This window comes from Montipora capricornis, chromosome 10, assembly GCF_036669925.1.
Source record: "Montipora capricornis isolate CH-2021 chromosome 10, ASM3666992v2, whole genome shotgun sequence".
NCBI lineage: Eukaryota > Metazoa > Cnidaria > Anthozoa > Scleractinia > Acroporidae > Montipora > Montipora capricornis.
This window is the reverse complement of record NC_090892.1, coordinates 65,111,147-65,135,783: the sequence shown is the minus strand read 5'-3', so window position 1 is coordinate 65,135,783 and position 24,637 is coordinate 65,111,147. Positions and strand designations below refer to the sequence as shown.

Below are 24,637 nucleotides of genomic sequence, written 5' to 3'. Positions count from 1 at the left end.
TCAAATATCTCTTTTCGTTCCAGAGATATTCGAGTTTTTAAAATATTCAAATTAACCAAGTGATGACGTCATACACTCGACCAAATTTTGTTCAAATATGATGAAAAGAGATATCTCAGCCAATTTGAATCAGAAGTTTTTGATTTTTTGCAGTAAGATTCTACTAAATGTTCTCCACAATATGAGCTTAACAGTTCTGTTACCATGGCATCATACTGTGTTCCAGACCTCCCCCATATTAAAAGCTTCTCTGGCCACCTTTAGCATTCCATTTTGATATTTGCTAACAGCACTTCATACGCATGATCCAGCAAGCATATTAATATGTTAGCTCGAGTTTGTGGCCTTGTTTAACATTTTTCAAGCTGAAAGTCACTAACATATTGAAATCAAGTGGGTGGGGACTGGAAAAGAGTGAGTTGCCATGGGAACAGAATTTTTTATAGTCATAGGTGTGTTTCCAGTAGAACTATTAGACTACCAAGTTTCAATGGTCTGCGCTGCAAATTGGCCAAGGTAGCTATTTATATACTCAACATAATATTGGGTTGAGTGTAAGACATCATCAGTCATCTCATTTACATATTTTACCCATTTTTCAAACTTAAATATCTCGGGAACTAATGCAGGTATTTGCAAACGGTAAATGGCGTTTTTGTTCTTTCATGGAATTCTATGTGATGCACTCCAAAAATCAAGGGGAAAAAATTTGATCATAGTACCACTTTAAACAAAAACCTGTATTTACGCTTGCTTGCTTCCAATTTCCTTTTCGCTTGACTTATCAAGTGATGTCATGCGGTTGATTTTTCTTTGCATAATCATGCAGTTATTACTTCAGCTGACGTCCATATTGAGCCCACCAAAGGAGCCAAATCATTACTCCAGTTATTTCGATTAAACTTAACAGTCCTTTAAGTGTTCAACCACACACAATGCATGGCGGCTACAAGCTACCCTCCACATTTCTCAGAGTCATGGAAGTTGAGTGATGTCGTTCTTTTTGTTGAAGATCAAAGATTCCACGTTCATCGAGGCGTTCTTGCCTTTTGGTCTCCTGTCTTCGAGAGAATGTTCACAACAGATTTCAAGGAGAAAGATAACGGTGAAATCTATCTTCCCGGAAAAAAAGCAAGCGAATTCGAGGAAATGTTGCAGATGATGTATCCATCCCTAGAAGAGAAGTTAATCACCAAAAGAAATTGTTACTTCCTGTTTGAACTTGCTCATGAATACCAAATAGATCCCATTGTTCAGAAGTGTGTTAATCTCATGGTTTCTATGGTTAAAAGCAGGAAAGTGGAGGACGTGTTGGGTATGTTGATCTACGCTCAAAAATACGAAATAAAATCACTGATATCGATATGTATCAGTGAGGCACGTAGATTAACTTTAACACAATTAAAGATGCACGGAAAGCGTGATCAAATTGAATCAGACAACTATTCGCAGATTGCTGAAGGAATTATACAACGCCTTGAGGAACAATGTACAGATGTAAAGGTTACTTGCCAGGAGAAACTGAGACAAGTGAGTCGTAGTCTTTATGAACATGGCTGTCAGAAAGGAAGTAACGTTAACGGAAGAAACGTAGGAAGTGGCTCCGTTAGGCTTAGTCATTCTTCAACCACTGATAGTTATTTAAATTGTTTACAAAACGACAGCGGATTGAGCAAAGTGCACTGTGGTGATCTTTCGCCTGTTGCCGATATGCTGCGTGAATTAAACGCGAAAATAGAGTCTCTGCCTTCAACATACGCAGGTAAACTAGACACCTTCGTCAAGAGAGAACATGACGCGGAGCCCTACCCCATGGAGTCCATGAAGTACCCTAAGGAGTACACTGAGGAGTACGCAAAGCCAAGAGATTATTAAGGTAAGAGAAGTAATCCCTCATACTGGCCCTATTCCCATCGTAATCCCTTTTTAGTTATTTTTAAAATCTCCTGCGAGATCCGGTATTCCCACGAGGGTTAACTGATAGCCAATCACATGTCCTCATTTTTACCAATGTTGACAGCTGAGCGAATTCCCACGCAATGATTCGCGTCGTTCGCGATTTACCATCAAACAAAAATGGCGGAGGATGTTGAGAGACAAACGTGTATATACATTTTGTGGACGAACGTGACTTGTTGACTACAGAGTTAACCGATTACAATGACTTATGTTTTGAAACCTGTATCTTGGAAGGAACGAGTTATGTAACCGACAGGATTTTGTACAGAATGGCAAATGGAAGACTATAGTCGATAAGTACGATCTCTCTGACTTTAATAAACGCATTCTCGGTTTCCTTTGCGGGATTAAAATATGTTGACTTAATTCTGATACGGTGATAGAGTAGGCAGATAGAGCTCTACAACAGTACCAAACATGAAAGAAAAATTGGATCAAGCGTCCGCTAAAAATTTTTGAACCCGTGTTATCGGATTCAAGTTAATTTGATAGATTGGAAATTCTTCAAATTGGTATCACTGTAAACTAGGCAGTTAAGCAATTCCAAGGATCTATGTTTGAAACCTGTATCTTGCAGACAATGAATTTTATCAGGCCATGAAACTCAATTTTGAAAACGGAGAGTGGCATCGTACAGAATTTGTTGCACTTTCCCTCCTCCACGAAACTGCCACGTAACGCGCGCGGTAACATTATCGGCGGGAAAATTGATATCATCTAAAAATAACCTCAGAGGGATTACGATGGGAATAGGGCCAGTATGAGGGATTACTTCTCTTACCTTCATAATCTCTTGCCAAGGTTTAAGTAAGCACTATTTGAGATGCTGCTTACACATGGATCAACAGTACTCATTCGAAATAGTGTTTTTAGGGTACTCCATTTGGGTACTCAATAGGATACTCCATGGAGTAGGGATCCGCGTTTTGTCCTCTCCCACCTACGTCTGTGAATTAAACGCGAATATAGAGTCTCTGTCTTCAACCTACGACCTACCTAATTTGAACATCCCGAACAGTTAAAAAGCGTTTGTATGGGAATTTGCAAACTTGTTTAGGAGTCGAAAATAAAGAACAAGAATCGAACAAAAATGTCTTACCTTGTCTTCTCGATACCTTATCATTGTTTTTGTGGCGTAATTTGGCCATTTTAGCGCTATGCCAGTGGGTTGTAGGTTCGCTGTTTCTCCCCCTATATTTATCTTCAAGGTTGGAAACCCCAATGAAGCAGTCGGAAAGACAAGCTGCTGTAAATTCTTCCAAAAAGCTCAAATCGACCCGAACTTCTGCCGCGACCAAGGATGATAGTGCTGCCCGGTAATGCTGCTACATCATTCAATCCTCATACCAGACAAACTTTCATGGAAAGGAATTGAAAATCCCCGAAGTGGGCTGATTTTGCCATCAGCAACATGCTTGATTCGTCAGTTCCGTGCACGAAACAATTTCTTTAAATATCGAGAATCTGTGTCACTCGTCAATTTTACTCTATTTTCGGAAGTGATATGTAGCCTGCGAACGCAGACGTATTTCCGGCGGTCGTTTATCTCTCCCCCGAAAAGAAACGACCGCCGGAAATAAGTCTGCGTTCGCAGGCTAGAAGTGATGCGGACAGAGTGCTAAAATGGCGTTTTTGGAACTTTCCTCGATTTCAGAAAAAATTAAACGCTTCGAGATCTTTGGATACTATTTTCCAAATTTATTTAGGCAAAATATAAAGAAATTCGAAATTTGACGATGTTTACAGAAATAGCCCATTTCAGGGTTACTTTTTTTCATTTGCATTACAATATAATCTATCTTGTATGTGAGGCAATTTCGGGCTATTTGGTAGTTTTAACCCGAAATTGCGTCGCATCCACGTTAGATTACATTGTAATGCAAATAAGAAAAACTACCCGTGAAAAGAGCAATCAGGGGCGGATCCAGCATTTTCTGAAAGTGGGGGCCGAACAAGAATACTAATCAGCGCGCGTTAGCGCGCCTTAGTAGCGCCTTAGGCGCTACTTTCTAGGGGGATCTGGGGGCATGCCCCCCCAGAAAATTTTGAAAATTTGGGTACTCTTATATGCACTCTGGTGCAATCTGGAACGTAATGTATCAGGACTCCATATTGAATAAAATTATAAGTTATGGTTATAATGATGAGTGGGGTTTTCGACTCTTCGCTTCAAAGTCACAAAATATATATAATTATATATATAGGCATTAAGATTTTACGTTGTTACAGTCTCTGTAAGATAGGTTGACTGTAGACAAGTATTTCGCATCCAGTCTTCTTCCTCATTTCGAAAGGATAATATTAGCGCCTGTAAGTTGAAAGTTTATTCGCACAACTTTGGTCATACTATTAGCGAAAAATCACGCTTTAGCTAAAAAAATCGAAAGTTCCAACAGACTGCTTACAAAATGATAAAATTATTGTATCTTTTGACAAAAAAAAATCTCCGACGAACTGAAAGGGGGGGCCGCGGCCGCCTCGGCCCCCCCCCCCCCCCCTAAATCCGCCCCTGGCAATTGGCTCTTAAAAACACCTTACCGACCGGGCCCAAGGTTCAAATTTGTTACATAAAAATGTTTCGCAAACAAAACATAAACATTCAGTTTGTTTTACAGTGCACCTGTCGCTGACATCGTTGCCCGCCCGCCCGGTGTGTAACAAATTTGAACCTTGGGCCCTGACGGTAAGGTGTTCCGTGCACGGAACTTGGCGGCAAAGCATTGTCGACAGTCCTGGATGGAAGAGAGTCGTTAGGTTAGCCAGCCGAAATTCCCGCACCGCGGCTGTTTTTGTCCGATAGAGAAAGGCATTTGTTAGAGGAGGATTTTAACGTGCACAGGGCTAGATCTGGAGGCGACCTGAGTGTTCGGATTGAATTAATTTAAGGCAGGAGCTCATCATGAGCTCCTGATTTACGGCTGATTTCCTTCGGTGGATATGCGACACCGCTGCCAGCAAGTAACCAACCCTTGGGGAATTATATATACGAAAGAGCAACGGTAAAACTAAAACTCCCTAGAATCGCGCTGAAACGGCCAGAAATACTAAGAACATACCATAAATAAGACAGGGAGGCAATGTAAGAAATTCTGGTGCATTTGTATGTCAATTTTAATGCCCTAAATAACGATGGCAAAATTCCCCATACAAACCCTTACAAAATTTATGTAACGCAACAACGATTCTACATTTAAATTCTTACACAACTCGCAGATAGCATAGACGCTAGCTGTACTTACAGTTCATTTCACTCGTATTTTAAAAGGTAGATTTTAAAATGAATTACGTAGTTAAGCGCTTCAGTAATTAAGTAGATTCATTAATTCCCTAGAAAAGGTTGAGTGTGAGTAAATACTGAAATAAATAAATAAATAAATAAATAAATAAAACAGAGACAAAAACGAAAGAATAAACTGTTGCTGTTGCTGTGAAGTAAAACCATTTCATGTCGCCTAGTTTGATTTTCATTATTGTAATGACTTAAAAAGTAACAAGACGCCTACAAGGGCGTATCCGTGGAATGCGCAAACAGTTAACACAAATTGTCCAGTTACAGTGAACTTCAAGTACAGGTAGACTTCGGAAAATGGCGAAAGATTACTAGAAAGATACATCGGTAATATAACTTAAAGTTTTTTGTTGTAAAAACTCATTACTAATGTTACTAAATTTGCAAATGCAAACAACGAAGCCCTATTAGCAGGTTATCAGGATACGGGATCTTTTATTTATTTATTTTTTGGAAGGAAACTTAATTCAAATCCTACAGTTTTACTTGCTTCGTTAACTCCTCTCATCCAAAAATTACAGGATCAGCCTTAAATCATCCGAAAAACTTATTACAAATCACAGTTCAACAACTTATCATCCTGGGCCAGTTGTTCAGAAACTGGGTTTTAAAACGACTTTTATCCTCTACTCCCAAATGCTGTTCAAGGCTGATATTCAGAAAAACCTTACATTAGAAGAAGTCAATCTTGAAAAACAAAAATAAGCAAAGGAAACTGTGACCAAAAAGTTGAAAACATGAAACAAAAGTTTACGCTAATCCTGGATTAAGGTAATTGGCTTTCGAACAACCGGGCCCTGTAAACGACGTCTGGTTCTGTAATCCTGGTTTAGTTCCTTGCAAACTGTATAAATTTGCCGTGGCGAAGACAAGAAGACAACATCCGTGCTCTATTTCTCTCAATGCTCAAAAATTCCGTAATTGCGTGTTGTATAGTCCAGTCCAAAGTTCTAATTTTACAATTCCATAATCTTGATTTCAGTAACTTGGTACCAAACGTTCCACAATAACTTGAAATCTCGTTAAGAAAAATCCTTAAATCCAGTAGTCCAGTCCGGATTGAGATCGCCAAAACTCTCTCTATCATCGATTCAAAATTCAACAAAAGCTACAAGTAGTAAATAGTTATCAGAAACTACAACAGTTCGTCCTGATTCTACACTCGAGCTGAACAAAAAACCCAAAAAACCCTTGTCATCGTTTTCGAGAGAACAGACAAAACAGCCGAAACTGTTCTGTGCCTGCCCCTTACGGCACCGAAAAAGTACCGTACGTTGTACAATAGTACTTGACCGTAGTCCTTGGCCAAGAAACTAATCTTAGCCAAAAGCCCGAGAAGCGATCAGGATACGGGATAATTAGGTAAAAAAATTGTGGGGATACGGGATTTTTAGTCTGGAGGTGGGGGGGGGGGGGGGTAGAATTGAGGAGATACGGGATATTTTTTAAAGTAAGAACGCATTGCGTGTGGTAGTGCAGTAACTTGACAGTGTTTTTTTCCATAACTGTCAACTGAGCGGCGTTTTGTTTTTTCCAGGAGATTCAAATCCTTGCACAATATGTAGCTCTAATAGTACACGGCATTGTTTGGTATCGTAAATCATTACGGTGCCATGGTAGACATCTTTGCTATATACCCTCTAAGAAGACATGTGGTTCAGTAAAATACTAAGCCCAGAACGATTGAAGAAAATAACAGGAAATCGAGAAACATTTGGCTTCAAAGCCGATATGTTGATCATTTACAACTTCTTTTTCACCACAAGTTTAAGCGTGTACTCTGAGCTTCTGACACCTTTCCAAGACCAATGTTACTAAAGTTTCCCTTTCCAGCGGGGTTAGTATCTGGATGGGGGACGTTAAAATATGCGACTTTTGCTGTCAGGAACATACGCCCAAAACTTCTATTTTAACGCTCAAAAATGCGAACAAAGCAAGGTACAGATTTTGCTAGCCTGCTTTATGCAAAACAAATATTGACGAAAAAGTAAATAAATATTAATATGTAGTTTTTAAGGAGAGCAGAAGGAACTTTTAGGAAGTGTCGATCGAGAATAAAACAATTTGCCATCAGCGAAAAACATTTCGGGAGATTTTTGTTATGTTCCATCAGAGTTCAATTTTTCTATCGTACTTTTGGTCATACAGGTAAAATCGCAAAATCGGAAGTGACATCGATTTTAGCGGCCGCCTGTGATCAAGTTATATCTTGCGTGTTTACTGACAACTCACGAAACAAAGGATACATCTGTGACAAAATGACGGCATAACACCTGGTTCTTGTTAGTGCGTTTTTTTTTCTTTCAAGTGTTATAAAGTTAGACAAGATCTATGTGCGAATTTAACATAAAGATCACAATCGTTGATGCTAGTCCAAGTGTCAGCTGAAGTTAAGCTCCTCCGAATGAGGTTAGTACTTGGATGGGGGACGGCTGCGAAGTCCCCGTGACGGCGATAGCTAATTCGTTTTTTTTAAACTTGATTTCATTTTTTATCTTGTTTGGCCGTTCAAACCTATTTTCTTATTTTCTTTCTACGTCAAAACGGCGAACAAACTGGTTCCCAAGAAATATTGGAGTACGTATTCGTTCTATGCAAAATGCTTCTAATGAAGTATTCGTTGTATGCAAAATAATAATGTTCACAGTGGAACACACAAGTACGAAGCAAGATCTAGAAATAACGTAGAAAATTCTCCTTACCTTTAAAGCTTGCCTTTCTCAAAGAAAAAGAATCTATCCACTTTATCGAATAGTTTAATACTGAAACAATCATGGCGGGCGGAAAGATTCTATTATAAATATTTGCTTTCACCAATCTGACGGAAGTGTGTCACGGTGGCCGAGTGGTCTAACGCGCTAGCAGAGACAAATCGTGATGGCTTGGGAAGTATAGGAGTTCTCCTCGGGGCAGGGAAGTTAGGAAATATCGTAGGGAATATAAATGAGTCTCCCCGATCGGAGATTATTTCAATATCCGTGGGGTACGCACATTTGTGACTACCAACAAAAAAAAGATTCCAGCCCGGTTTTAAGACGTGGATGCCTTCGGCATTCCACGTAATAAACTCGTTTTGAATGAAGGAGACAGTTCTGTCCCAGTGCCCATCTTGCGCTTCTATTTTGTCTAATTGTGGAATTTTATATCCTTGTATGACTCAGTAACGGGAAACATGAAGCCTGTGGAGGGCAACGTTATTTAAGTTAAATTGTGGATTTGTCTATAACTAGCCAAAGGAAATTGAAGGGTTCCAGTGATGTCAAAGACCGTTTTTTAAGCAATAAGGGCATAGTATCTTCATGTTTACAACCAACAGAGGATCATCATCCCAGTCTCTGCTATAGGAAATTCGTTGGCTAACGACTCTGTCTTTAACCCTCTCCATCTATTCAGTCTAGTAATCAATAAAAGCTTTTTTAAAATTTTATCACGGAAAAAAAAAGTGTGATTGTTATACAAAAAAAAGTAATTTATATTAGGTGAACTTAAAAGTTCTCAAAAGTTTGAGAACTTTGAAAACGTCGCTCGTGGCCATAGATCACCATAACGAAGTGCAGACTGTGGTGTTCATACAATTTTTTATGCTAACAGCGATGATCTTAAAACCTGTTTTGACATGAGAGCAGGTTTCTAATCTCACGGAATTTTCGTCCACGAAAATCTAACTTCCGTCTTTCTTGCTTCCAAAATAACAATACGTTATTTGTTAGTTATTCACCCACTGAGTCTCTACCACCTACACGATAGTTTGTTTTCTTTCATCTTCTCTTCAATTTCACAACGGTGTAATAATAATTAATAATTACCCAGGAAGCTCCACTCACCCGAAAGTGGTTTTCAGGGAGGTCCTGCACTCGATCGAATTTGAATTTAGAAATGTTGGTTTTTCTGGAGAGGGGAAAACCGGAGGCCTGGAGAAAAACCTCTCGGAGCAAGGAGGTATCTTAGATGGCAGTTTAATCAGGGGTGAGTTTCAAGCCCTTTTCGACGAGAAGGGCTCTATGCGGTATATTTCTTAATTCGCGCGATTTCATCCCCACAATGTATGAGAAAAGTCGAGAAGGTAACTTTGGCCAAAGTTTCTAACAAATGGTCTCTGTGAGAGCAGTACAAGACAAGTTTTGAACACCCAGCTTCCGGTTGCCCTCCGTTGCTTGAAAACGCTCGTGCATAATGAATTAATCACTGAGATCTCGCAACGAAAACTGAGGGAGCGAAGCGTCACACTGGCACCGATGATTCAACTAGCAGAAAACGATGGAAAACAATGACGCCCCTCTCTCCCTCCCTTCTGCTTGATGTGCTAATTCGATGTGGCTGTTGTTAGTAAACAGGGAAAGAAATGCTTACTTACTCAGTTTGATATTCAATTAAGCGAGGACAAAAAATTGTTTATTATATTAACCCCAATGAAATACCAAAAACATGATATCTCCACATGTGAGGGTAACATGTTATCTTCACAGTTGAAAAGATCACTGTTGCTATGGTTACATATAAAAATCGCGCCTTACGTGAAATGATTTAGTATTTCATTGGTGTTTATATAATAAATAGAATATTACATGGCCGCTTGGAGATACGAAATTTATCTTCCCGTGTTGAAAAATTAATATTTCATTCATAGTTTTCAACACTCGAAGGGAATTTCGTTTCTCCGCACGGCCATGTTATATCCTCTATTTATCAAGCTTATTGGAATCATTTTGAGCGAGGTTGCAGAGTAGTATTCGACGCCCAGAGATGGGACATGTAGCAAACGTGACTTTTAAAGACTGAACTGAGGCATACAATAAAGTGAATACAATACAAAATCAATTGAGTTCCCTTACGTGTCAATGTGTCATATTTGCAAATTCGTCAGTAACTTTCACGTTGTCAATCAGCCACGAGGCTTTCGACCAAAAATAGAATACACGTTATATAATTTGCATATTCCCCATAATTTACGAAAGAGTATTTCACGTTTTCCTGACGCAGAGAAAACTTTCAAAGTCTTAGAAAAATAATTTCTTGTGGAAATGGGAAGCCTGGTAAGCTGTACATATCTCATATATTACTTCGAAAAATATCTTTCCGTTTTAATATTTCCGAACCTAATTTAGCGCGCGTCTCCGAGACATTGTGACTACTTCCATTCTTGAATATAACATAGATATGTGGCAACAGTTTTATTTCGTGCTATGAATGTTGAATTTATTGAATACACAGATATGTGATAGGGTTAGATGTGTGATAGCCGGGACACATCGATTGCCAAGATGGGCACCATAACAGATAAATTTTCGAAAATTAAGGTTGGGGAAGTGCCTAAGACCTGACCTGTTCATTCCAAATAACTTTTTTCATATTTCCAAGTTTTGTAAAGAAGTCAGGAGATGTATAGAGCGCTATTTTTTCACTGTTTTTCTTTGCCTAGTTGGTGTTTGTTTCTAGAATCAAATACCGTAGTCATGATAATGTAGGATATTTTAAGCTGTTTTCAATGAAATGTTTTTCACTTCGTCTGCCTCGTCTGCAAAAATGTCACAGAGACCGCGTGACATGTCACGCTATGTTAATTATTTATCATTTCTGAAAATGCATGTAAAGGCTTTGTCAAGAGACTGATGCTGCTTCTTGCTGTGTTTTTGTTTAGGAATATTGAGGTGCGTTAAGCTATTGGAGATCAGAAACGCAACTGTAGAAGGAAATTTATACACAGCTGTGTTGATTAAATCTATTTAGATGAAAATTCAACTAGTGCGAACTGATCAAAGCTGAATAATTATTGTTCAAGACCAAAAACAAGAAAACGCTTGCAGTCATGGTGAGTTTCGATCGATTCGTTGCTTTTTAAATTTCTTTGTAGTCTATCAGAATTACATTGTTTACCCACTAATTTCCTATTTATACTATTGTTAAACTTCAGATTAAAAGTCTGCTGTCTGTTTTATTCCCACCACTGCGAACGTTAATAATTGTTTTCCTCTGGACGTCTGTGACCTCGGCGAACAACGCGCCATTGAACGATACGAATACACGAAACGGAAGTGAACCTCATCTTAAATCTTTCAGTTGCGAATGGAGCGATCTGGATTTTCCCATTACATTTGGACCAGGGATAGCAGCTTCGTTATGTGTGCTGATCGGAGGATTTCACGTACTTTTCGGTGAGGATAAAATTTCATATATATTCGTGATTTTCGGCGGCAGTCTATAGATTAATTTTAAAAGTTTCGAGCGAACGATTTCGCGCGTGATCAATCTCATCTTACAATATATTTTCTCTGTTCTAAGATTGTTCACTTGAAAGAGCGTTCGAGTTCGGAATCTACAAAAAATAAATTAGTGAAGGCTTTTGCGCAGGAAATGAAACAATTACTCAGAATGAGAAGAACAAATGTTGCTTGTTGTGCTTACATATTAGGGCGAGAACAGGTTTTGGAAAACCAATTATCCTCAGATTCTTGAAAAGATAAGCTTTAAATTATATCGACAGACGGAGAAAATCCATTGGAGAGGGCAGTTTCGAGTTCTATTCCTCCTTAAATTTCTTAAATTTGCTTTAACCGGGACAAGCAACGTTTTCATGTTTTCACATGTCGACTATCGTCTCCAAAGACTAGCGTACCATATGTTTCTTTAATTAAAGGACAAGTTGATCGTATTAATTAAAACGCGCTTTTAACGAGAACCTTCTCTTAGATTTTAGGAGTAACACTTCCACTGTTTTAAGGGGACTAAAACGCCGATAGATACGTTTAAAGTATAGAATGCGCTGGTAGGAAAATTTCCCTACATCTTCTGTTATGTCCTGTGACTTATGGGAGAGAACAAAAGCGAAATCCACCCGTTCTATGTTGAATTTCCGTTTATGCAAGTTCATCTTTTCTCGGTAGAATTTTCTGATATTTCGTTTTGCTACTTTATAATTTGGTTATCATTTTCTTTTTTACATTTTAGCTACAGGATAGCTATATCCTATGGGCACGAATTTGCGTACATTTACTAACGGCAATTTATTCAGTCACAAACAACTTAAGATCAGTTTCAAAGTGACCATTATTTCTGGCCACAGTCCAGTATCAAAAATGTCTCAAGTTGCCGAAATAGCAAAGTCCCAGCAGGGGCTGTCCATTCTTCGATTTCTTGGGCGTGAAAACATGAGCTACCCTCGTATTGGCAAAGGAAAGTTCAGCTGAAAACAGATTATAGCGTTCAACTTAATTAATGTTGTTTACGATTTGACAATATTTTGGCTGGAGTGCAGCATCCATACCTAAGATAAGATTATTTAAAATATTATCATTATCTTATGCATTATTGTGTGATCTCTATGCCAAATTTCTGGGGTGGGGCTTGGGAACTTATGTTTATATTTTGAGGAAAATCAATTTTCAGCTGTAAAGAGCAAGGAAAAATCTATTAGTGGGGGTAAATAAGTTCTGTTTTTCCCATTTATAATGTTTTTTTTGTCTTGTAGGTTTCAAGTATCAAAGAATAACTCTTTTTGCCACTGGATTCTCATCTGCCGCACTTCTTACCTACTTGATATGTTCAATACGAAGTACCCTTGAAGTGCAATATGTTCTCCTAATCACAGCAGCAATTGGTGTCTTTGGAGGGATCCTTTGTACAACTGTAATTTTTTGCGGACTCTTTTCAAGTGGAATTGTTGCTGGTTTCTGTGTGACAATGGCATTTCTTTTTGGTTTAGCATCCTTGCATGCATACCAATCGCTTTCAGTGCCCCTGGGTGTGATAATCAGTATCAGCGTTGTTGTGGCAGGGGCAAATGTTTGGTGGAAGCGGGTTGTTCTGATTTTAACATCATCGGTTTATGGTGCAGCATTAATAATGGGAGGAGTGGACTACTTCATCGAGGACATGCGTTTCCTTCATCATATCTGGCAGAAAGTTTTCATTGCGGAAATTACAGGAAGACCTTGTTTCTTTTCATGGATTTCCTTTGGGGTTTGGCCTCTTATGACTCTCATTGGTTTTTTAGTTCAGTTTCTTAAGACTGGAAAAAAGCCGCCCAAGCCTCAAAAGGGTGAGAATCATCGTAGAAATCGTTCTCATCGAAATGAAGGGTCGCAGCTTGTTTGAAGGTGCACTGAAATGGCATTTTGTGAGTTTTGCATGCAACACAAATTTAGACGATAAATTTTTCCTTAGTCATCGCTAATAGTTTTTTGGTGGATCCAAAAGGAACAAATAAGTTTTTCTATAAATACCGGTATACCATAATTGTAATATTGAAGGGATAACTTTATGTCACAAATGTGTGAATTGTTGGGGATGTTCAAGAGGGAAATCTGGATCTTTGTGTGATCTTTGTGCGAATTCTTTGTGTTATTCAACCCTTTGCATTGTCAGACAGTGTGTGGCATACATCTGTATCATTACTTGTACATTTTTGTAAATGGAAAGGACTAGTAGTTACTAGTGTCAGAAAGTCATTGCACATCGTTGATACAAAGGGTTTCATCTTGCATGGATGTTTAAATTTCTCTGATAAAGCAAAAAATTGGCTTACTGTATCAGTAAGTATACAGCAAATGTGACTATCATTATACATGTAATCCTTTATAGCTGGTGCAAACCATCACACCACATTCCTTGATGGAATTTGATTGTCCTGAGAAGGACTGGCATTTTCAAAAACTCAGTGGAAGTCATCTTCAGAGTCAATTGACAGTTGGAAATTCAAACAAATGTACATGTACATGTAGTGTTAGAATTACAACACAGACCAGAGTTAAGTGATGCAATCACAACACAGGCCAGAGCATCACTACATTTGTTTGAATTTCCAATGGTCACTGGACTCTGAAGACGACTTCTGCTCAGGTTGTTGAAATGCACGGTGATTAAATTCCATTGAGTTACATTAAAAATGTATGTAACTCCTGGGTTCAGATGGTTTCTACGTCACCACATTCTTCAAGAAGTTCAAGCAAAAAAGAAAATATGCCATTTCTGTTTGTTTGAATCAGAGGATTGATGTTATTTAAAAAGAAAATTGAATTGCCACTCATTCCTTTCTTTCAGTAAACAACACAGAATTTACTTGAAACTTTCAGCAATTAAGAGTTAATATTCATTTGGTGTTCTACTAGAGAATCGTTTAGTTACTTGTTTGAATTTGCTCTTAAACTCATCTAATCAATGTAGCCTGTAGGAATTTTTGGTCGACACTTCTGAGTGAAAAATTACTGGTTAACATTACATGAAAAAAAAAATGAAGTAAATGTAAAAACTGTTATACATAATTGTAAATAAGTTTACATGTAAGTTGAGGTTGCTTAGAAACCTTTCAATTGAATGTTTTTGTACTGTTTACATCAAAGAGACATTTCTTTTTAATGGTGAAAGAAATCTTTGCCAGATTCACGAGATCACTTTGTACACCACTTGATATCTGTCCTTAGGGCTTCAGCTGAAACCCTTTCATTTCTTGATGACGCACTTTACCAAGATGCTGTAGGCAACTGTATTTAATCGTCATACACAGAGGCCACAAATGTTTGGTTCAATTCCAAGAATAAGAACCTCTGGCCGGATTTGAACCAAAAAGTCCAAGAAACAAGGACTTCTGGCCCCCCTCTTGGTCTAAGTATTATTAATTTTGCCAGTGCTTGAAATTCACTTTCACTGCACATTTGTGAGAACAAACCAGGTGGTTTTTTTTTGTGCCAAGCAAAAGACTGTAGCTTTCTGGAATGAGAATGGCCGTAATTCAAAAGTAAGCAGCACAGTAGTGTAGGCTGACAAACAGTGCCTATGATTCACAGAACCCATTAAGTGGCAGTAATCTGATGATGACTTGATCTGAGGCAGCATGGTCCAGTGGTTAGGGTGTTGGGTTTGCATGTGGTTGCCCCAGGTTCAGTGATAATAATAATAATAATAATAATAATAATAATAATAATAATAATAATAATAATAATAGAGCTGTAAAGTAAGGAGAAAACTCTAAGGGACCTTTGGTCATGGGCTATGACTAATAATAATAACAACAATGACAACTTTAAGTGTCAATGGATTTAGCAATTAGAGCACTAATTGGGGACACTAATGAAATTACTCAAATCAAATCAAATACTGGTTTTTGTGGACAGTGGAAAACTGGAGTACCCAGAGAAAAACCTCTTGAAGCAGTCTGAGTAGAGAACCAACAAACTCAACTCACATATGACGCCGAATCTGGGAATCGAACCCGGGCCACATTGGTGGGAGGCGAGTGCTCTCACCACTGGGCCACCCCTGCTCCCATCCTAAACTCTGGTCGCGATTTGTTTCCACGCTTGTAATAGCCAACTAGTTGCCTCCTGCCCGTTGGGATTCTTAATCATGTTTCTGTTAAGTTTGCATTCACTTTCAGATTATGAAAAGTGAGGTGTCTGTGAACTAGCTTAATACATGTAGCTAAGTGCACTTCCACTATAAACACTGAAGCATTTACATTTTACAATGTTAGCTGTAGTACATCTCCTGACACAGTGTGTTGAAATTAAGGGTTGTCTACAGCAAAGGCATTGTCAGACTAAGTTGCCCCTCATCATTGCGTACATACTCCACTGCATTTTTAACATTCATGTATGACATTGTTTTTATCATTATCCGTGCACAGACTTTCTCAACAAGCATTATTCAATGGGATCGCCATTTTACTCAGCTCCTGATCAGGATGACATAGAAATGACTGAACTGCTAATGGAGCAAGGCCAAGCATCTCTGACCCCATCACAAACTATGGAACACACTCCAAAGGGGTCCTCTTTGCTACTGGAAGATTACTATCCAAGCGTGCATTTGATTGACCGTATTCCAGAATAGGAATACATGGAATAGAAGTTTAAAATCTTTCGTTCCTACAAAGATTCACATTAAAATTGTCAAACACCTGCTAAAGTGCTGTTTTCAACATATTTTTATTATCCTTGTTGCTTCAAAATGCTGCAGATATACCATTTTAAATCATCACTCCACTTATTCTTATTATGGAATAGGGTCAATCGAACGCACGCAAAAGGGGCTCTGTCTTGGGTGTTTGTCTGTTTTGCAACAAAAAGTGCATATAGATATATACTGGTAATATTATAATCTTTATCACCATAATTTAATCAAAAAACATTCCTCAAAATTTAAGAAAAAGACATTGCATGGGACTCCCAAACTTTTCTAACACTTTGTTCATTTCCATCCTTCTCATCACAAACAACCATAAAAGCTAATAAATAATATCATGAGGTAACATAGTCATAATGTAAAAAGCACCATTATTTGCAAGTTTTTGCAGATATTAATAAATCTTTTAGCATCTTAGTTAAGGACAGAGCCTCTTCAATCTTGAATACTGTGAAAACAAGTCATTTCCCCATTAATTGTGGTATCTTTTAATAACTACATGTAAACACAAGATAAAAGTCCATCTTAAAAGTCACAATAATAAATTTCAATGTAAAATACATTTCAAGCAAAAGGACTAGAAGTCAACATAATGTGAATTAATTCTCAATGTAGATTAAAGAAACTGATTTTAAAAAGCAGTTTATTTTTTGCCCAAATAGAGAACAAATAACTCTGAAGGTTGTTAAGAAATGTCATAAGAAAGAAATTCCCATAAATGTTGTTATCATTGTGTGGGTCAAAAAAGTTGTGTATCGTTTAATGTTTTGGACTAGATAATTTAAGGTTAAAGTAACATTAAATGAGTAAAAAGGTCAAATACTTTACAGAGTACATTTTGGTAATTTTATTACTGTGAGAACTACAAGTAATGTAAAAAAATTCTTACAGAGCACAGCTGCTGAGCACATATTTAAAACAAACTAAAGTTTAAAATTCTTGATTTCCCATCTTACAGCATGCTCAATAATATAATAATACATTGTTAATAATTATTGTTATTGAAATTAGTTTCCTGGAAATGTTTAAGGATTAAAAACAATTAAAATTTAGCTCTTTGAACACGTTTTTAATATCCTGATAAGAGGACGTGTGGACACCCTTGGCAGAGTACTATCTTGAAAAATGGATTTGTGTGCAGAAAAAGGGGTCACTTCTTGTTAAATTCCCAATGGTTATGCCTGCCCCCCAAAAAATCACTCTCAGACTGATCCCTGCTTCTGGTCTTTTCCCCATTCAAATTGAAATCCCTGGGGGAAAAGGGCCTATTGGAGGCTCTTTATTACAGGGTTTGTGCTGGATTTTGTCTGTAAATTCCAAGAGTATTCAAGAACAAGAAATTGAGCTTTCAAGGATCTTTGTAAGACGATTTCTATGCCATACATTGTGCTTCTGTTTTCTTTCCTGAAAAAGCCTATCTTGATATTCCTTCCCACATCCTGCAAGTTAAGTTCATGCACGGACATTTTAATTTTTGGTTTTAATGTTTCCCAATAGTCAATTTTGAGCTCAATTTTTGAAATGTCTCTTAAACTTTGCAGGATGCAATCTCAACAATGTTTACCTAAGCAAAAATTTAAGGAGTTTTCCACGAAATCCTTTTTTTCAAGGGCTTTTCAAGCGTTAACAACAGTTTCATATCAAATCAAGCTCTGGTCTTCGCAGTTATGAACACAATTTTCGCAACTGCGTAAAGAAGCCTGAAAAATTCAGGACTTAAACGGGGTTTAAACCCGTGACCTTGCGATACCGGTGCAACGCTTTCTAGCCAGTGTTGGTGGCTAGCATTGGATATTTACCTCGCTGCTTCATGGCTCGGTAAATATCCACTGCTACATGTAGCCACCTCCACTTCGGTGAATAGTTGTTAACCATTCTACAATCACACTTAACCATGTGGTTGGGTCACCGGATGAGGACTTTGCACCATGGAATTGAACTGGATGTTGACCAAGATATTGTAACAAAAAATAATTGAATACCGGGTAGGCTAAAATTCCTTTGAACAGAGTATAGGCTCCCCGTAGCCTCTTGTTTGTCAAGTCTTCTAGTGCTCAGGGGCGCAAATGGACACTGCACATTGATATCAAATCAAACATAAATTTGGTTTTTGCAGAGAGTGGAAAACTGGAGCAAAGTAGAGAACCAACAAACTCAAACCCACATGACACTGAGTCTGAGAAATCAACCTAGGCCACAATGGTAGAAGTCAAACTTGTGCTCTCGCCACTGTACCATCCCTGATATTACTGTGCCCACCACGGCCTTACCGGTTGCCAAAAAAAGGATCTTGTCCCAGTGATTGGCACAAAATTTGAATAACAAAGGACGTTTCACTTCATAAACATTAATCCTCTCAATATGGGTCAGTCTTGATTTGAACATGTAATCCATAACAGAAAAACACTTTTCAGCTCATGGGTTGACTGTTTACAGTTCAAGAGATTTGACTAAAAATTAATGATTTTTACTGCTTGCAACCAAAAGATGTTTATACAATGTGGGTCTTTTCAACTCAGCATTTAAGTACAAGTACAGCAGAACCCATAGCAGATGAGTTTCTGGCAAGAAAAGGAGAGCAGTAGTTGGAGCACTTTCATCCCACCAATGTGGCCTGGGTTTGATTTGCAGACTTGGCATCATAATAAATGTAGGTTGAGTTTGATGGTTCTCTACTCTGCTCTGAGTCAGTCTGATGTTTTTCGCTGGGTACTCAGGTTTTTGCCTCTACTAAAAAAAACAACATTTCATTTGAGTTAATTTCAATTAATTTCTATGTATAGTGTTCCCATTTAGTGGCCCTGAGCACTAGTAAGAAGACTTGACACTTCAGGTGATACCCTAGAAACTGATCTTGTTATAGATTTCCGATAAAACTTGTGACATGTCAAGGAGATGATATACCGGTAAATGTGATAAAAAAAGGGGGTCACCAAGCTCGTTTCTATGGCATGATGCTGACATATACAGCTATTTAACCCACTTTGATTTGCCGCACATCCCCAATGTTGGACAAATAATTAAGCTTCAATGATTTTTTAAAATGTAATCCCTGATGTAATGCAGAGCCTGGTGTCATTCTGTGTTTAATTCAGGTACATACCTGAAAAATGTATTTGAATACCTTTGTGAGCACTTAACACTCTAAAACTGATTTAACTTGAGTATATACATGTACTGTTCAACTCGTAATAGCTCCTTCCAATAAAATTTTATGAAATTGCCATAGATTTTTGCTGATTTTCTTACTACTGGTACTCCATGAAGACACTGTTCTCAGCAAAATAAAAATATAGGCTGGGGTCACCATACTTGTTCAGGAAAAAATAGCGATTCCTTGACAGATTGAGCTTGGCATCAATGAAAATCCGCCATTTTATTAATGTGCGCAAGCTAATGTGCTTGCCAATGATGCAAGAAATTATGTACAGTAGGGTTGCGCAATGCAAAACTAGGGAATCTCCTTAAATGAGTATAAAGGCCTACATGTAATCTAGTAAAGAAACCAAAGCAGACTCTACTAGAACTTAAGGATTTTTTTTCCTGACACCACTTTAAATACAATAATACATAGGAGCATTCTTTGAGATGAACTGTGTTAAGAAAGTCAGCAATAATTTTCTATTATTTAAGATACAATTTTAAGGTTAGTTCTTATTTCCATGTTTTTATCTAGATAAAGGAAAACAATGTCACATGCATCTTGCACTTTCCAGGGAAAAAATAAAAAGCATCATGAAAAACTAAGATACATGACTGTCACCATATAACATTACAAAAATGTAAATTCATGTTAAAATGCAGTACTGTCTACTGAGCAGATGGATTCTGAATAACAATCATCAGGTACTCTTTGTCTGCAGAATGAAAAATAGCAATCGGTAAGATATTAGATTACAGCAACAGCCCTTTTAAAAACATCCCTCTTCTCCTTAAATAAGAAGAAATTGGTTCCAGAGCTGAGGCAAAAGAAGACTTCAGGGTTTGCGTAAATTGAATGATAGTAATCACATGCTCTTTCTGGCCAGTGGAAATTTTGAAAGCAAACTTGCCTCAAGATTCAAGATAATAGCATGATTTATCAAATCTGTGTTTATTTTGTGGTCTTTATAAGTCCATACTTGAAGTAATGTTTATAAATATCGTGCTTGCGACCATTAAAAAGAAATTTTACATACATATTCAGGATCTGAATTAATAAAACTATAGTGCATTCACAAGTTCATATGGGCCTTAAATTTACTTCACAGTGTGACACGCCATAACAATTGGCCACCTAACAATTTGAACATTTTTTGCCAATCAGGGTGTGTGAATTTGATTGACAGTCATGCCTTCTTGCAAAGTTCACACGGTTGTAAGTTGAACACTGTTGCACGAGTTGTTGAGTTGACATTATTTACACGCAGTTGGCAACATTTAAATGTGAAAGTTTGTTGGGTGGCCACAGTAAGGCGTGTTGCACTGTAATGCTGCCATATGAAAAATTCACTCACCAGGAGCGATCATGATTTCATGTTTCTTTGAACGAACCCTGAGGAATGTTAAATCATTCTGAAAAGAAAAGTGCGCACACATTAGCCGGGTTTACCTCTGAACTTGGGGTCATCGTGCTCATAATTTGAAATCGGCATTGCGCCATTTTTAAATCACTTGCACGACTACTGCCTGAATTGCACTCCACTCAGACCAATTACTATTACTAATCAGATTTTAGGGAACTTTATTTAAGCTTCCCTTATTCTGGGAATCATGCAATCTTCATGCTCTTGATCAATAATCAGTAGGCAGATTCTTCAAGAATAAGAAAAATACAAAACTTAAATAAAAGAAAAGGTTATGCCTAGGTGTCAGATCTAAATATGTATACCTGTGGATCAATGTCTCGGACAGTGCTTCGCGCTTTAGATGTCAGTGAATGGATCAATCCAGCATACTGAACAGTTGTTGAGTTATCCAAAGTCGTTCGGATGGGAATTCCTACAATAGCAGGAATCTATATTTAACATCTTTATGGTAATTTCAAAATTTCATTGCATGCATAAGTATGTTCATCAGTATTGAAGGCCAAAGCCAGAACAGCAGAAGAGGCCAACTGTGGCCAGAAAACAGAGTTTATTTTTGAAAACAAGAATTTGTTTTCGACCATAATTATAACATGTAGAACAACCATAAAATTAAACACGAACTACGTACGTGTGTTCATAAAAAGAATACAAAGCTGACAACATGTCAGCCTCAAAAGGTAGCTGTCAATGATTCAAGAAGATAACTTTTTGAAAACACTTTTAAATTTCGCTGAACTTAAAAATAAGCCCAATTGAATTGAATTTGCGTACCTTCGTTGTTGACGATGATTATCCCTATAACGCCTTTATGGCCCTGAATTCTCTTCAGTAATTCCTCGACTTCAGACTAACAGAGACAAAAATGGACAATATTACATTAGCTATGAGTGCAGATAATCAAAAGAAGCAAAAGTTAACTAAATGCCCACCATCTTCCTTCAGTCCTATTTTAACTTGTTTTCGGTCAAGGTTGCCACGGACTGTACGAAACCTCAGCCTTCTGGGATACTTTCTAGCGCATGCGCACTTGCTGATGTGGTTGGCTACAATGTAAGGCACCATATATGAATGACCTACCTCTTATGAACATACACTGCTGGATAAAATATTCTTGGGCTCAACGAAAGTCTCGGCGAGAAAATCGGAAGTCTCTCCAGTGCAGATTTTTTGCTTTGTTTTTATATATAAAAGAAAAAAAACGACCAATGGCTGCTTATTTATTATGACGGTGGAACATCTGGGGGACTCCAGGGAGCGGACAAGTCACTGTGGTATGTCACTTAGTACTCGAACTCGACTACTCGACGTATATTGGAAAGTTATGATCCGACTTCCGCGCGTGGAATTTTTTCCCCTTTCATGTTTTATCGGTGCTTTTAAAAAATGATTTCAACTAGTCGTCTGACGGACCTCATCCATAAGGGGGATTTGGATCATAAATGGAGCGTCCATGTAAGATGTACATGTAAGTGTGTACGTATTAACAAAAATAATATGTCGCTTGTGGTCTTCGAACTGGAGGAAGGCTTTAGCAAGTAAATCAGAAAGATAGTTATAGGCCATAAAGAATTAAGAAAGAAACAAAGCCTATGAATAACTTAAACGTGGTTCTTTGGTTTTACAACAGTTATAGAATCAGAAATTAATTATAAAGGCACACATTGCGGTTGTGTTCATGTAAAGTGTACATGTAGTTTGTTTTCTGCAATTAATTAGCCAAGCTTCTTTGGTTAAAAGTACGTAATTCATTTGTTTCACTGGTTACATGTACTTTAAGAGTGAAGATTCTTGTGCAATGCCCCACAATTTAGTTACACAATATTTTGCTACAGTGTCTTCATTTATCATGATTGCAAGGTAGAAATTGTCGATGTGTAAAGCTTTCATTCTAACCCGTAAAATGACTGTATATATACATGAAGTAAAAATAGTAGAAACTGCTTACATTACTAAACAATAAAAGGTTATGAGGGCTGCTACACTACTGATTGGACGGTATGCCTATCTCTTACTCGATCTTATACAAATGTTGCGGATGCCATTTCATTAATCAGGTTACTTGGCATTAGTACTTTAAAACTGGCTACCCTAAACTAAAACCCGGGATCCGGAATCTGGAATCACAGGTCATTGTTTTACCAATACAGAGAGTAAAAACTATCCTAAACATTCATAAAAGCTAACCTTAGGCCTAATTAGACCTAAACAAACGTTTTTAGGCCTAAGGTTAGCTTTTATGAATGTTTAGGATAGTTTTTACTCTCTGTATTGGTAAAACAATGACCTGTGATTCCGGATTCCGGGTTTTAGGCTTGCCCGTTTAAAACAGTATTCAGTCAAGTAAAAATTTAATGTATTTGAAACCATAGTAATTATCTGTATAGCTGTTACTTTCTCGTAAGATATAATAATCTCGTGTCATGGAAACAGTAGGTCTTCTTGAAAAATTTCAAATGTTTGAAGCTCTCACCATTTTATGTTTTTAAAAATACTATTTCATGTCTCAAGTCAGGATTTTAATTTTTGTAATGGTAACTTAACAATGTTATCTAGAGGATTTCTTAAGATAATTTAATTTGCTATCTAAGGCCCTTAGCATTGTCATACATTGGTATTTAAGTTGTTACAGCAGAGATGTATCCAGGTTGTCAAATTTGGGGGTCCTCTGAACCCCTTCTTGAAAAATTTTAATTGCTGCTGCATACCCTTTCAGATTTTTAAATTGCACAAAAATAAAGTCTTATCTCTCCCCTCGAATATGTAATTAAAATAAAATGATCAAATTCTTTGAAACTGTTATGCCCATTGATTCATGAATCAAAATGTATGGGCTGTCAAAGCTCCATCGATCACATCTGAAAACATTTTGAGGAATCCGTACGCTGTAGCAACTGTTGGCTCTAGTTGATAAATAATCTAGATCTCCACAGCAAAAAAAAAAAAAAAACAGAACTAAATCTCAATTTTCTGTAAAAGAGCATCATTTATTTTAACAACACTTGAGGTGTAATTTGGGAACAAAAGAGTAAACGAATAGAAGCGATCGATACACAGTTTATTGTCGGCTGTGACTTCGCCATGGCCAATGTTAATAATCAAGCCATTGAATGTTAAGCACGTTAATTTTAACACTAACTCTGAAAAAGTTGCATAAGTTGCAAAACAGACAAATTACGTGCAAAACAAGAACCGAGACGATGACATACCGTGTATCATGTACACGTACAGAATTAATATCAACAGGGTTGCACAAAACAAAAATTCAAAAATTTAACGTACTTCGCCATTGGATTCTCTGTCATTTTGCTCACGATAAGCAAACCAATGCTTGAAATTTGCCTGGAAAGCAGGTAACAAACTGAACTTCGACTGAAATGTTCAGTGTCGCCGATTGTCTTGCCTAAAAATAGTCCACATCATGTCACGCAACAAGTGGGAATTCAAAACTTAACACCCCAAGCTGGACATAATCGTTGACAAAATGAAATCACTAGACTACAAAAATAATCTGAAAATAACTGCTTACCTTGAAATTTAAGGAACTCGACCATTTCTCCATTGTGAGAAAGAGGAATGTTCAATTTCCTTATGAAATATGCCGTTCGCATCTTTTTCCTGGTGTTTGTACAATCATGTAATTTGCATAAACATTCAATTTTTTTTGTGTCCAATTGGACTCTTTGTTCTATATATATTCTGTGCGTCCAAAAGAAAACTGAGTGCCTCCCAGGACACAATGATGCACTCTGGATACATCTCTGTTACAGACAAAAGACATTCTTGTGGTGTTTGAATTAAATTAATTATGTCAAATTTTCATAAAATTTAAATCATTTAGAATAATCTTTGGCCAGTCTCTTCAATTTTAACTTGCTTTCAAAAACATAATTTTTCTATTAATAATTAACAATTATTCGCCGAAGGC

At 37.5% G+C, this 24,637-nt stretch overlaps 4 protein-coding genes across 8 annotated transcripts in view; 3 read left to right on the top strand and 1 right to left on the bottom strand.

Annotated features, from left to right (window-relative positions):
* Positions 1-837: 837 nt before the first annotated feature.
* On the top strand, positions 838-11,027 carry LOC138019454 (BTB and MATH domain-containing protein 36-like). Its single transcript, XM_068866247.1, has 2 exons — positions 838-1,530; positions 10,887-11,027. Exons 1-2 carry the CDS (start codon positions 940-942, stop codon positions 10,893-10,895), a joined length of 600 nt encoding a protein of 199 aa, XP_068722348.1. The 5' UTR covers positions 838-939; the 3' UTR covers positions 10,896-11,027.
* On the top strand, positions 10,885-16,203 carry LOC138019452 (transmembrane protein 198-like). The gene is made up of 4 exons (XM_068866242.1): positions 10,885-11,057; positions 11,160-11,400; positions 12,714-13,283; positions 15,867-16,203. Exons 1-4 carry the CDS (start codon positions 11,055-11,057, stop codon positions 16,070-16,072), a joined length of 1,020 nt encoding a protein of 339 aa, XP_068722343.1. The 5' UTR covers positions 10,885-11,054; the 3' UTR covers positions 16,073-16,203.
* Positions 16,204-19,214: 3,011 nt separating this feature from the next.
* LOC138019455 (dynein light chain roadblock-type 2-like) overlaps positions 19,215-24,637 on the bottom strand; it is a 13,407-nt gene continuing 7,984 nt past the window's right edge. For both annotated transcript variants that reach the window (XM_068866250.1, XM_068866249.1), the window contains 4 exons: positions 21,484-21,559; positions 21,015-21,124; positions 20,641-20,698; positions 19,215-20,001 (listed from right to left, as the gene is read on the bottom strand). In XM_068866250.1, the coding sequence (XP_068722351.1) occupies positions 19,955-20,001; positions 20,641-20,698; positions 21,015-21,124; positions 21,484-21,559 (291 nt within the window). In that variant the 3' untranslated portion in view covers positions 19,215-19,954. The remainder of the gene's footprint in view (positions 20,002-20,640; positions 20,699-21,014; positions 21,125-21,483; positions 21,560-24,637) is intronic.
* The window catches only part of LOC138019453 (uncharacterized protein KIAA0513-like), an 18,331-nt gene continuing 15,514 nt past the window's right edge, over positions 21,821-24,637 (top strand). The window contains exon 1 of one of the 4 annotated variants that reach the window (XM_068866246.1): positions 21,821-21,983. In XM_068866246.1, coding sequence (XP_068722347.1) covers positions 21,935-21,983 — 49 coding nt within the window. In that variant the 5' untranslated portion in view covers positions 21,821-21,934. Of the gene's footprint in view, positions 22,178-24,637 lie in introns of all 4 variants that reach the window. The other 3 variants (XM_068866245.1, XM_068866243.1, XM_068866244.1) reach the window with 3 other exon arrangements.